The sequence below is a fragment of the Dioscorea cayenensis genome, chromosome 14 (assembly GCF_009730915.1).
Source record: "Dioscorea cayenensis subsp. rotundata cultivar TDr96_F1 chromosome 14, TDr96_F1_v2_PseudoChromosome.rev07_lg8_w22 25.fasta, whole genome shotgun sequence".
Taxonomy (NCBI): domain Eukaryota; kingdom Viridiplantae; phylum Streptophyta; class Magnoliopsida; order Dioscoreales; family Dioscoreaceae; genus Dioscorea; species Dioscorea cayenensis.
The window spans coordinates 17,823,387-17,837,134 of record NC_052484.1 but is presented as its reverse complement, the minus strand read 5'-3'; the positions used below and the strand labels follow the sequence as shown (position 1 = coordinate 17,837,134).

The following is a 13,748-nucleotide window of genomic DNA, read 5'->3' as shown; positions in this document are numbered from 1 at the left end:
TTGTCCTTGTCTTGTTTTTGCTGCATTTGATTGAGATTTGAGTTTCTGTTGTGTTTGTTCGGTGTTTGAATTTATTGCTACAGAATAAAAATCAAAAGACTCAGATTTCTCATTAAAGTTCAGAGTAAATATATTAAAACTGATGGCTTAATCTCTTGTTTGGTTTACAGATTTGATTCAAAGGGAAACATTTCTCATAGCTATAATCTTTTGTTCGGTTTCATCGGTTTCCTTTCTGCATCTTGAATCTTGAAACCGGCTTTGCAGGATTTGAACTGGTAGACTGAAGAATAAAAACAAACCTATTAGCATTTGAACACGGCTACCAGAAATATGCGAGTCTTAGTACCTGATTCGAAGAACTTTTTGGTAGGTTAGCATCGTCGTGCTCAATGATGGATCCTGTGAAAGACTGGGAACAGAAAAGAGTAGCGAACCATCGTCAGCGTAATAGTTCATATCATGAAGCAGATTACTTTAAAGCGGAAAAATGGCCGACAAATATCATACTCTGCGTGCACTAAATCCTGTTCGAGAAGTTTGTTTCCCGGCATTACCAGAAGAATCCTGCAAAACAAGTCTCCTGTTAGTTTGCTAATTCAAGCTACTGTAATTAATGAAATAAGTGATACAAACAGAGGATTGAAAAGAAGAAGAGGATTGCGGGGAGAACAAATCAACAAATACATCTGCATATGGAGTAGAAGTTTTGACGAGATTTTCTGCAGAATTGCAGTGCAAAAGATGCTTCGGTGCAGTGACAGGTTACCTGAGACTGTTCCATAACATATTGTTGCAGGTTGCCGCCAATAGGTTTTCCCGATATTTCACAGTTTGAATCTTGTAGTGGATTCTCAAGCTTATTCTTCTTATGTCATCACAGGCCAGAAATCTAGTGAATAACAATGCAAGTAGACATGGAGAACAATACTGAGATGTTACCAAAAGTTACCTGGAAAATCTCATTTCCTTTATTATTAACAGAATGCGGTGAAGTGGAGGAACCAGTAGCTGCTTCAACTATCTCTTCTTCATCACTGCTGGAATCATCTTCTGCAGGTGCCTCTGCTTCAAATTCACCCAACTCTTTATTGGTGCCAGAAGCATTCTCATGCTCAAGTTCTTCTTTTTCACGTTCATCCAACATGGCCATTATTTGAGCATATTCATCATCTGCAGTAGATGTTCTTGCATTGTCTGATATTGAAGCACCATTTGAATCTGAAATATCTAAAGTTTTCAACATTAAGCAGAAATTGTCAAACCAAAAACAGGAACCATATTAAAACTTGGGAATTGATTGACCATGCTACTTATAGAAAGATCGATGTCATTTCACACATTCTCAGCTAAAACTTCTATATCAAATTTAAACCACATTAATCTGAGACCAAAATCAAAGAGTCAAGCTTACTCAACCATTTATTGAAATCTTGGCATTAAAAAGATGAGGATCAACTACTATGGTCATGATCAAGTATAATATTTGATGCTTAACTTTCACTAAATGAAAAGTGTTTCGTAATAATAAAGGAAACTTGTTAATCCAAAAACTGCATGTTTATTGTCACAAATAATGAATGTATACAACGCCGATTCCCAAAATTCCCATCAAAATCTAACTCAACCAAATATCTTCAAAATCTAGAATTTATCTGGTTAACTTCTTTAAACCCTATACTTACTAAAACCCTATGACCTTACCAAGTAATTTCTGTCCAAGAACCTATGAGACTGATGTGAACTTTGGCGGATATGCTCTCACTAGTTTTATTGCATCCTTCACATAAACATTTTTCTTTCAATAATTCCACCTTGATAACATCATCACTAACCTAAACTATGAATCATAAAGCAAATTTAATTTTCTCAGTACCAATGTGAATACAATAATTAATAGTACCTTTTTCCAAGTCAGCAACTGTTACACAAACAACACTGTGAATCATGAACCAATTGATGCAACTGTCAATCAAATGAATAAGCATAACACTAAAACATAATACAGAGTTAAAAAAGTAAAGAACCAAATAGAGATGAAAACATAACCTGGCGGTCCTGTTGTCATACTTGATTCAGGTTTGCTTTTATTCGGTTCTTCGACATAGTCTTCCATTATTTCTACAAGACCTTCCTGTCAAAGAAGAAACAAACAGAATTCAGGATATATTAGATAATCCAATCAGATACATACGGAAACCTAGATTAAGGAACTTACAATCCACGGTCTCAGATTTATTCTATTGAGATGTTGCAGCAGACAAAATCATGCAGCAATTTAGGTGGCAGGAGAATTATAAATAAATAAACAAATGATGCAACAGGTTAAGATACATATGGCTTTAAGATCTCACTTTGCCTCCATTTTTTTGTTTGCACAAGAACTTAAGGCATTGTAAATATAGAAATCACAATCGATGTGATGAGTTGACACACATAATATTAAAAGAGACTCAAGTAAATCTCTCTCAATAGTAAATTATTAATTTCTAAAGCATGTAAAACTGATAAGCTTCTCGCATTATCATAAAAGGCAACCAAACTTATGAAAACCACAAAACTCACAGCAGCATCAGTTGCTGTTGAATCAAAAAACTTCGCTTCCGCCTCAAGGTTCATCATCTTCGCCTTCAAGGATTCCACTTGCAACTCCAAGGACTTCCCTCTCCTTTTAAGAATCTCTACAGTTTGCCTTGCAGTTCGATCTGCATAGTATCCTTCCCCCAACAGCACCTAAGGAATGGTAACAATCATGCAAGAAGCATAAGTCTAAAACAAAATCAAACCATTGATATTCTACCAAAAACAAAACAAAGAAGCCTAAACTATAAAGGAAAAAAAAATTAATGAGAAGTTGACTAACAATGGTTAAAGTGATGTTTGCAAAAATTTTTAAAAAAGAATGATTCAGGTACTCGTTCAAGTAATCATATTCAATCCAAAATCATCTTTCCCTCTAACACTAAATGAAATAAACATGCCAATGAAATAAACACAAATGAAGAACAGAAAAAAAAAAAAGTTTGAAAAAAATTGATTTTTTTTTACCAGAAACTCATTGGTGTGGATCAATTTTCCCGGGAAGAACGCTGCCCCACCGAACGGCACCTGCAATCCAATCAAAACCTCAAAAACAAAAACTAACAAAATTGAAATTTTCCGAGACGAATTAGGGAAAGCAAAGGGTAAGGGGATTCTTATGCCATGATATCGTGGGAGAGCTCGTCGGGGAGGTGCCGGACGAGGTTGATGAGGTTGGTGTTGTCGGAGATGAAGCCTTGGACACGGGCGAGATCCTTCTGGTGGTCGGCAATGGAGTCATGGACCTTCGCCGCCGCTTCACGAACCGCCGCCGGCGAGAAGACGGAGTCGAAGGGGGTCACGGTCCCCTTAACCTCACCGCCGGTCATCGTATCCTCCTCCGAGAAAACCCTTTGTCTGTGGTCATCGCTGTGAGCTGGGGTTTAAGAGTGCTCGAACCGAGCACTGTGATGCTATCACAACCGTTAGATCCGTATGGTGATTCGTTTTTCGTGATTGACGATCAGTTCGGATCTCGAGACAATCTAACGGTCATGGTCTTCGACAGCTTGTTTAATACACGCCGCGCCCTTGTATGGACTCCGTTGATCTCGCTCTGGGGTTTCAAAAGGAATTCGCGAGGTGCGTGTCTTGCGTTTCTTTGATCTCTTTCTTTTGATTCATGAGTGAAAGTTGTGATTTTGATGCTAGTTTTCTAGTTTTTTTGCTCTGTTTCTGTTGAGATTTCACCAAGTTTCTCTTAATTGTTTTGACTTTTGTGCTTGAATTTGATTTTTCTGGAGTGTCAAAGCTTAAGTTTTTCTTAGCATCACGCGATGGATTTATTTTGATCTGTTAGAGTGGAAGTACTTGTTTTTTGGAAGAAAGGAAATGAGTAAAGTCTTATTTTTGCATTATTTGTGTGCGCATATCCTTGCTTGTCATTGAAAATAGCTAAATTGGTGTTAGCAATGAATGAAATACAAGATTATTAGCATTTTTGTTTGAAATGAGAATGATAGGAGACTGTTATAGATGGTTTGATGTGAACCTGCTAATGATCTGTGGAGAGATGTAAGAGGATTAAAAGTGATTGATGAAGGGAAGAGTAAAAAATAACATGAATGGAGATGAGGACAAGTGACATTTTGGTGAGTGTAAAAGAGAGAATTTTTTTTTTTACTGCTGAGTGGAGAATCAGAGTGCTTATTTTGACCTTGAATACTTGCTCCTGAAGTATCCCAATTGTTAATCATAGATGTGTTGGTATATGCCTTGTTGTTCTCGTTGTATCATTTTGTTTTATTTTGTCATCACTTTGATTCTTTCCTTTTGTGGTCTACATTTTGTCATATGTAGGTTTTAGACCATGTTACTGTTCTTATGCATTGTTTTTGTGCTAATATTCATTTTTCCTTTGGTCTTCCTTCCTTTTTTTCACCTTTTGTTCCTATAATTTGAACAACCCAAGTCTTCCATAGTAGTGAATTAGTAGATGTTAATACATATTTCTGAATAATCTTAATGGCTCAGCCTTGTTTATCTTTTATTTAACCTATTCTTGAATATCAAGTCATTAAGATTCAAGACAATGAGCTAAGCTCTTGGCATCAAGATAAAACTTTGTGCATTCAATTCTACAGCACGCTTTCGTGTGTTTCTTTGAGAGATGTAGTTCTCTTGAACTTATGAACTGTGGCAAGTTTGATTTTGAAGATTCCATATTGCTGTCTGTTATAAGAGAATTCCTTCAACCATGGAAAATTAGGAGTCCTATATTGAGCTGCAACTGTGTTAGCTTGCCTATAAAATTTTTCTGAGAGTCTTCATGAGCTCTTGTCTATCACATAGTATATCGGTAATGCCTTCCTTGCGCAACATATTAGTAACTTATGTTGTAAAATTTTAGTTATTTTTGCAATTTTCTTCTTTTTTCAATCTGCTTAACATATATTAATAATCCAATCTTCATCTTTTCACACTGCTATATCTTGTTTTCCTGCTAACTTTTATATACTTCTCTTGTACAGATTCAAAATTTTGATTCCTGCTAACAGAATTAGCAAATTTTTGCTTTATTGTATAATTAGAGCTGTGTTGCTCTCTACAAAAGGTAAGTTGCATTATAATGTTTGAACTTTGTGAAGTTAGATCATATGATTTGGTTTATCTGATGATTGAATTAATTTTACCACATAGGTGAAAATTCAATATATGGCTGAACCAAGTCCAAATAATCTGTCATCTGCTAATGCTGTGTTTCTGGGAGCTTTAGCTTCCGGTGTCAATGTGCGTACAATTCTTGAGAACCAATATGAATTATTTTTACTATTTTTTAAGTAAAATAATATCATCTTGTCAATTTCCAGGGTCCTACATGGTTTGTGCTCAAGATTATATTTTTAATGCTTGGAGTTACTCTTACTGCCATGCTTGCATTGGCATTTTCCTCGAGTGATTTCATTATCGTTGGCCATGTTGCTTTGCTTGTTATTATCGGTGCACTGCTTTTTGTACTCTTAAATGGGTAATTTTCCCTCCTTCCCTTTACTTCTAGCTGCATATTTGATTGTTGCCTATTTAGTCTTAAAATTCTCTATTTTTCAAGAATTTTAATATTTCTGATAACAATTCAGATCGGGGTGTGGCAGGCGAGATGGAAATAGCAATCTAGCTTTAGTGCAATTTGTTACTTTGCCACTTAGTTTCATGGAAGTTATGTTAAGTTGTAATTCCAGTCATGAAAAAAAAGATGCATTTGTGTGACTGCATGTTCTCTGATACTGTTTTCTCCTTTTACTCAGTTAAAATTCAACCGTTTTTATCATTGCTTCATAGTAGTCTTCTTGCACATACCTAACTCCCTCTATGCATAATGAGAACTATCACATTAGTCTCTCAGATTGAACCATCAAAAGCTACGTATTCTCTGAGCAATTGTTAGTCATTTCTAAAGACATCATTTATTTTCTAACTAAACATAATCTCTACGAAAATAAAAGCACCGTAATGCCAATGTTTCCCGTCATGAATGATTCAACCAACTTAATGTACCATGTTGTTCTTCAAACTTCACTCCAGCTACCTCATTGTGATTCCCTGTACCTGATTCTTTTTTATTATTAAAAGGATTAAAGCTAATGTTGATCCCTTAATAGCTGGTTGCAAATTAAGTTTGAAGCAACTGTTTGTGTTAAAGGTCCATTGGACAATGGCATTACTTTTTTGAGTCTAACTACTTTGGAAATTGGAATCCTGTGAGGATGTGTCATAAAGTTTGTGTTGCATGTTCTTCAAACATGAACATGGCTTTCCCTTTCTAGTCCCTTTTTCTGGAGTCGATTTTCATTTACTGTCTGCAAGACATCCTGCTTATATTCCTTTTCCCTTCCTTTCTCATGGAATAGAAGTTTTTTTATCTTTTTAGTTGGTTGATGGCTTCTTGGATGTAAGGGGCCCATTTAAGCTGTTATATTCTTATTCTTGCTTTATAAACTTTGCTGATTTGATCCTTTATGAAAGAATACCACATGATAGTTTAAATCTGAATTATAGCTGACTGATTACTGTTGATAATGATTTTTTTCTCATGGTTCAAACCAGTCTGCCAATTCTGGAATTATTAGAAGTGTTTCACAAGCAGTTTATGATTATTACTTGCATTTATCATTTTCATTATGAAACTTTGGCTTTTAATGATAATTGCTTCAGATGCTTGATTGTCCTCTCCTCTGAATGACTGCACTTGCATTTACATATGCATGCTTGTTTATCTTTTAGCCTATGGATATTTATTTATTTTTCATAGTGCTTTCCACAAACTCATGTGGACTCTTTTGGTACACATTGTTGTCCAATTTTCTCCTTCTGAAGTACCATTTTTCAGGATCATGAAAAGTATAAACTCATCTTTGAATTTAGTGCATTATTAGTTTATATGTATGCATTACACATCAAAGTGTTCATCTTCATTTGTGTTTTCCTTCTCTCTTTTCTTCTACTTCATACCTTCTCCCTAGACTTATAGTAAAAGGAATGGAGTTGAGGAATTTAGCAATAGAAGTAAACTTCTCTTTCTTGCTTGCTGTTTGATGAAATTGACCAAACCAGAGCATCATGCATTACTAATCAATCAATGATTTTTTTACAACTTTCAATCACCATCATAGATTGATTGATCAATTGGCTGTCTTCACCTGAAAAAAAAACTACTGAACCTCCCCATGCTTTTAAAAATTATTAAATGAAATGCAATTGAATCCATCCTTACTTGCAGAAACTTCTCATCATGTTTGTGTTTCTCTCATACTAGCAAATCAAAATGAATATGCTTGCTTTATGGACTTTTATGTGTTTGCTATTTCATTTTTCAGTTTCATAACAAATTAGCAAGTCATATGCACTACAATTCCTAACAACTTAACAGATGATCATTCCCTTTTCCTTTTTCAGTTTTCTTGCAGAGACTGGTCTGGTAACAGTGGAACAACAAATGGAGGAGATGGGTATCTCAAAAACTAATCACATTGACAAAGACAAAAAGAGCTTGTAATCCACAACAACTCTTGAACAAGAAAAGCCATTTCAGGCCAAATTTATTGCACATAATTATTGGTAAGAGCTACATACAACCAATGCATTGCATTCACCTAAACACAGAAAGAGAGAGAGAGCATTCAGAGAACCTTATCCAGCCACATTGATTATTGTATCCATCATCTCCCTCTTCATCAATCACCTTTGGCTTCTTTCTCCTTTGGCTTTGCTGGTTTGGTCTTCATGAAGCAGAAGCATGAGCAACAAGGACACTGAAATAAGAACTTCATCTCTGTTTGATCACTATAGATTTCTCTCTCTCTATAATTTTAGCTATGGAACATGGTTCATCTATTGGCTTTCTTTTTAATCTATTAATTCAGATTCCTTCTTGACTTTATTAAAGGGATGATCCCCACATAGACCATCTATAGAGTATGGGGTAGAATGATTAAAGTCTATTGTATTCATTCAATTCTTTTTTGCCTTTGTGTGTTGTTGGCCACTAGCTTTTCATGCAATTGCTTTCCAGGGTGGCAAACAATCAACATCTTGTGGAAATTTGATCCACCTATTGACACAACTAGCTTGCTTAATAATTGTGAAGGGTTTGTGGCTTTGAAAAGGAACTAAATGAGATTTGTAGACAAACAGATTGCTCTAGAAATGCTAGATGATTTTCTTGTCTTTCTCTACATGCATAATGCATTTTTGGGTTGTTTTTGTTTAGTGAAGAACTATTCTATCGCTTTGCTGAGATCAGATTTGGTGGAGGATATATATTTAGATAAGAGCTCATCTTGCCGGGTTCTTCAACCAGACAAGTCCCTGGTTTTATACACTGTGTTACACTGTACATAAATATAAATAAATCTACACCCTACTCTAACTTTTATAAAATATAATTTTTTTCACTGTATAATTTGTATATATTGGAAAATCAAACATGAATGACATAAATATTATGTAATATATATGAAAAAAGGAAAAGAAAAAAAGAAGCAAAATGGAAAATCATTTATCAAATAATACCAAATGGGGGACAAAAATGGGGCATCAGCAAATGAAGTAATAACATGGGGTGCATGAAACCAGACAACAAAGATATGTTGCATGATAAGGAACTAAAAAGTAGTACTGGTATGGTATCTAACAATTAGAGTTCACAAGATGGAAGCCTGAAACTTTCAGCTGAAATGGCACTCATCACTTGAAATGAATTCCCCATAAATCAAACAATGAGAAATATAATAGTTACACACCAGCTCCAGCATCTTCAATTCTGGAACTGAGAATGGGAAAATTTTCTTTTTTTTTATATTTTTTTATCTGATGATAGTTTATGGAAACATTACAATAATAAATGCAACAAATACAAGAGATCTCACCTTCCTTTTCCGGGCTCATCTGTGTAGCACTGATAATGTTGTTTTGTTCATTGAAGCACCGGGTTTAAAACAAAACCGTTTCGTCAATCAGCATTGAACTGATCCAAATTCGAAGAAGCTGCTTGTTGTGTATGTATGTTTAGAGAAGCCTCAGATGTGCAGTATCATTTAGCCTCTTTACCTGCCATCCTGTTCTAAGGGAGTGCTGCAGGACTGTGATCGAAGAATCATCAACACATAACTTCTGAGACATCACGGGGCTGCAATTTAGAATGCCGGTAAGAAGGCATTTGATTGGGGTTGCATGAGTGAAAATACCAATGGAAGTAGCAGGGTTTCTGCCGGTACTCTGAATGGCTTCTCTAGGAGAGAATTCGTCTTCCATATCATTTTCTCCTGTTGTCATAAACTGAAGTCGGCTTTTGCCAGATATCTTCCTCTGCATTCCCGGTCGGTTGAGCCTATGAACCAGATCCATGTGAGCAGTATCTCGTTCTTGTACAGAATTGGTCGAGCTGTGGCGTGAAAATCCTTTGGCATCATTCTGGTGCATTAGTGCATCCCCACTTGTCAGCCTTTGGGGCAGTCCCAGTACAGTTTTATTTAGGAATTCGATCATTCGAAATTCCACCTGTCTGAGTGATTCACCTGAAGGTGGTAGGAAATCAGGCTGGGTTCTTTCGATCAAACTGACCATTTCAAGGGTGTAGATATCCGAGCGGAGACAACCTTCCCACTGGCCCTGACTCATCTCAGTCAAGGCATCAGAGGATTGTATCTGCTCCTCTAAGAAACCAAGTTCCTGCAGGATTATATCAAACATTATTCAATGTCAATTGAACTCTCTGAATAGAAAAGAAATGGAATTGTTTAATGTCAATTGAACTCTCCAAACAGAAAGAAATGAAAGTTTTAGCAGACACTAACATACAATATCTACAACAATGAGGCAATATGCCATCATCACGAACAAGATGAATCTGAACACCAGAAATCAACTAATTCATCAATGCTCTACCAAGGAATGTGATTAAAAAAAAGAAAGATAAAAGATTATATAAAGCCCAAAACAAGTAAAGTTTATAAGAAGCCAAAGTGGAGAACCTACATCCTATTATGAGATACTAACGAGTGACAGTTATACACACAAGGACCGCAGATCAAAGAAGCAAGCCCTGGTACCAAGGCAATATCTTGAGATTTGCATTCTCTAAAATTTTATGCTAAATAGTGTTATCTTTGGGCATTAAGTACTTTTATTAAGAGATGTCCAGACAATGGAGAGTCAATTCCTTACCCACGAAGATTATTAATGATAAGCAAACAATTATTATGGATCATTTATCATGAACGTGAAATGAGTCAGTAAATATGGGGTGGCTTGTTAGGCATGCTAAGCAAAGTATCATTTAATGCCATTCACTGGAAAATTAAAATGATAAAAATTAGGCTGCTCCATACAAAGACCCATGCTTTGTATGTTCAATCAAATGAATGTGATGTCTTTTAATGCCATTAACTGGAAAGTTCTTCAAAAAGTAGAGAACAATACAAATTACGGGTATGATACTAAGACCCATAACCTAACCAGTTCAATCAAATTATTTTTAAGAAATAAGAAGTCCGTGCCTAAAGAAAATTTAAAGAGCCATAATTATGAAAAAGAAATATTGATTTGTTGTTCCATCATGATTAATGCATGGCTCAACAAAAGAGTCAAAGATGCATGCCAATGTTAAGATAAAAAAAATTGTATGCACAGCTCCATCTGAAGGTACAGAGAGTAAAAATATTATTTGATTTACGGGAATAATCAGCGGTGGTTATTCCTATTGTCGATCTCATAGCTGCAAGGAAATAGAAGGAAATATTCCCAAAAACAATTTTAGCTGGCCCGAGGAATATTCTGAAAAGTCAATTTGTGGAATTGCATTTTATGGGAGATGAGGGAACCAAACTAGTTTCCAAAATTTCAATCAATCATCATCCCAAGATTCTCAATATGATGAACTAAAACATTAAAAGCATTAATCCACAAGACGCTGGATTTGCATTCATCAAAATAAACTGGATGGTTAGATTTACAAAAGAATAAGGCAGGCTCTTATCTAATAATGAGCATAATTGACCAAAAAGATAGAATGAAGACTCAAGTTCTACTGATTAATAATGATGATAACTACATTCAAAAATGTAATTGACCAATGATCCCGAGTCATTTTGATACAAGTTTATCACATTTAGACAAACAATAATGGTACAGCCAATTACAAAGAAGTTAAGGAAACTCATGACAGCAAACCTCACCAACCATATGCTCAAGGCCAATAAACCTCTTAATCATAGGCCCAACTACCAATGTGACAAGACCAAAAATCAAGATGACAAATGCAAAAAGACTAGCCCTCACAATACAACATCTTGACATTCTGCAGATAATAATAATTCAGTAGGTTTCAATTTTTAAGTTATTTCTTCACTAAAATTAGCACTTTACATGGAAATTACCTGGCAAACATAGACTGATCACTGTGGGCAACCACAAACAGCAATAAACTTTCTATTACAGCTTACTCCAAATCTGAAGGTCTAAAAACATGCTAATCAAGTGAAACACTAAAGACCTCCTCCATTACCCTAGTAAATGCAGTATATATTGCTGGTGTAATCAAGCCACATTAACCATAGCTTATTATGTGTTAACAACAAACTAATCATCCCCAACAAGCAATGAAATTTTGGAGGAAAAAAAAAACTTTATTGATGATTAGGAGCAGGTTTCACCAATCACTAAAGACTTACCTCACCAACAAAATCATAACCTGGATGTAAATTGGCAAAGGGCCAAACGCCATGAAATTAGACTCATCACAACCCACCACACTTAAAATAGAGTCCCTTATAGGCCACATCTTTTATATTGTGTCTGTCACTTCAATGATGTTGAACCATCAATAGGGATATGAACATCAATTAGATTGGCAGAACGGTTGTAAACCAAATTATAAGCTGACCGACAGAACACAAATTCTAGTTATGCTCATAACAATATGGCATGTAGGATTTCTAATCATAGCAAGTTTCTGAATCATTACTCCCAATTAAAAGTTTCCCTCATTCGCACTAAGTGACCACCTTGACAACAATCCCAATATCACAAAAAGGTTCAAAGTCTATATTCAGATGCAAGGTTTTTGTGGCAAGACCACACTCAGTATAATCTTCAGTTAACTTAGCAAAAGTCTGTGCAAAAATTCAATAACTTGCAATGCATAACATAGGTAAACTCAGAGTGTGAAAGATCCAATATTAAAAAAACACCGATCAAATTCAAAGAATCAAAATGCAGCTAATTTCAAATAAAAAATATTGTTCTTATTACCCGACAGACAAAGGCTGCAGTGGCCCGAGCTCGATCCAATGGTGAGGAGTAAACGGCACTAAACCTCACTCCCTGGGAACTAAGGAGCACAGCGAGCGCTCGGGCCTGGCGCTCCCCATTCCCTGTTAGCCCAGCGGCAGGCCACCTCCCACCAACCAGATCTGGCCGCAACCCAACCGTGCACTCACCGTGGCAAATCAAGTAAACCTCCGTCATCGTCCCCCGATCACCACCATCCAAATCAAAACCTCGGTTTGAGAAAGGGGGCGGAAGGAGGACATTGCAAGGGTCCCAGACCTTGATAGACGGGCCAAGTAAGCGCGGGGTGCTGGCGAGGGAGAGTTGGGGGGAAAGCGGCGATGCCGATGGGTGGCATGGGAGAATCTCCGGCTCCTGTTCCAAAACTTTCTCTTTGTGAGGCTTGGATCTGGGCCTCTCGTGTTCATCGTCGTCGTCCTCGTCATCCTCTTGGTGGTCATCAACGTCGTCGTCTTGCTCACGGGATTGGGAGGATCCCATGGTTGGGGAGGTGAGGTTCGGCTCCGGCGACGGTGGCCGGAGACGGTGGCGCAATGGGAGGAGAGATGGTATAGAGATCTGGAGAAGATGGAGATGGAGTTGGAGGGAGAAACGCTCGGAATGAAAACGTTTTGGATGGAGACTGAGGTTGGGTCGTGTTGACCTTTCAACTTTCCAGATATATATATATATATATATAATATTAATTTATGGAACTAGTTTTAAATATCTTGTTTTTATGGGGTGTTTTATGATAATTTCACTGTTTGGAAATAATTTTCTAGTTGAAAACTTAAAAATTAATAACTAAGGATTACAAACAATTGTGCCTTTTTAAGTTTTGACCTTTAAATAGTAAAAAAAAACACTGATTTTGATTAATATGATAAGAAAAAAATTATATCTCCAGATTAATATTTTTTTAAAAAAATATTAAAATAATTAATAAATAATTATGACATATTCTGGACAATCCCAATAGATCCAAATAAGTACTCTTAAATTTTGTTTAAATAAGTAGTTTTAAATTTGAAATAATAAAAAATACAGCGTAGATGTTATATACATAAGTCCATATTTGTTAATGATCATTTTAATTAATTATACAAAGTGAACCACTAAAGGAAAGTTAGGTATTATTTTTTTTCTTTGTTTGACCAACATACGCAAATCAATCATATTAGAGATGTATACGAGCAGATAATTAATAGCTCAATCCACTTATATTCTCATTTTATATGATCTAATATTTAAACTTATTTTTTTAAGTAAAGATATAAATATATTGGGTAAATTTTTTAGTAAATCATTAAACTTTAACTCATTTTTATTTTAATCATAGAACTTCAATTTATATTAATTTGATGAATCAACTTTAATTTAATTTCATTAGATAATAAATC

The 13,748-nt window shown here is 35.7% G+C and overlaps 3 protein-coding genes across 6 annotated transcripts; 1 reads left to right on the top strand and 2 right to left on the bottom strand.

The window, feature by feature from the left end:
* Positions 1-105: 105 nt before the first annotated feature.
* LOC120276318 (RNA polymerase II subunit 5-mediating protein homolog) lies at positions 106-3,449 on the bottom strand. Of its 4 annotated transcripts, none has more exons than XM_039283039.1 (10): positions 3,204-3,449; positions 3,049-3,108; positions 2,566-2,733; positions 2,050-2,134; positions 1,904-1,921; positions 953-1,230; positions 770-868; positions 511-567; positions 350-412; positions 106-283 (listed from the first exon to the last, which is right to left on the bottom strand). In XM_039283039.1, the coding sequence occupies exons 1-10, from the start codon at positions 3,408-3,410 to the stop codon at positions 221-223; spliced, it is 1,098 nt and encodes a 365-aa protein (XP_039138973.1). In that variant the 5' UTR covers positions 3,411-3,449; the 3' UTR covers positions 106-220. The 4 variants fall into 4 exon arrangements, with proteins under 4 accessions (XP_039138973.1, XP_039138974.1, XP_039138975.1 ...); XM_039283040.1 differs by having other exon boundaries at positions 770-865; XM_039283041.1 differs by having other exon boundaries at positions 953-1,221.
* A 165-nt stretch (positions 3,450-3,614) lies between these two features.
* Positions 3,615-7,743, top strand: LOC120275110. Its single transcript, XM_039281606.1, has 5 exons — positions 3,615-3,663; positions 5,052-5,134; positions 5,221-5,310; positions 5,391-5,548; positions 7,474-7,743. Exons 3-5 carry the CDS (start codon positions 5,236-5,238, stop codon positions 7,571-7,573), a joined length of 333 nt encoding a protein of 110 aa, XP_039137540.1. The 5' UTR covers positions 3,615-3,663; positions 5,052-5,134; positions 5,221-5,235; the 3' UTR covers positions 7,574-7,743.
* A 1,024-nt stretch (positions 7,744-8,767) lies between these two features.
* Positions 8,768-12,995, bottom strand: LOC120275081. The gene is made up of 2 exons (XM_039281571.1): positions 12,328-12,995; positions 8,768-9,747 (listed from the first exon to the last, which is right to left on the bottom strand). The coding sequence occupies exons 1-2, from the start codon at positions 12,844-12,846 to the stop codon at positions 9,085-9,087; spliced, it is 1,182 nt and encodes a 393-aa protein (XP_039137505.1). The 5' UTR covers positions 12,847-12,995; the 3' UTR covers positions 8,768-9,084.
* Positions 12,996-13,748: the final 753 nt, after the last annotated feature.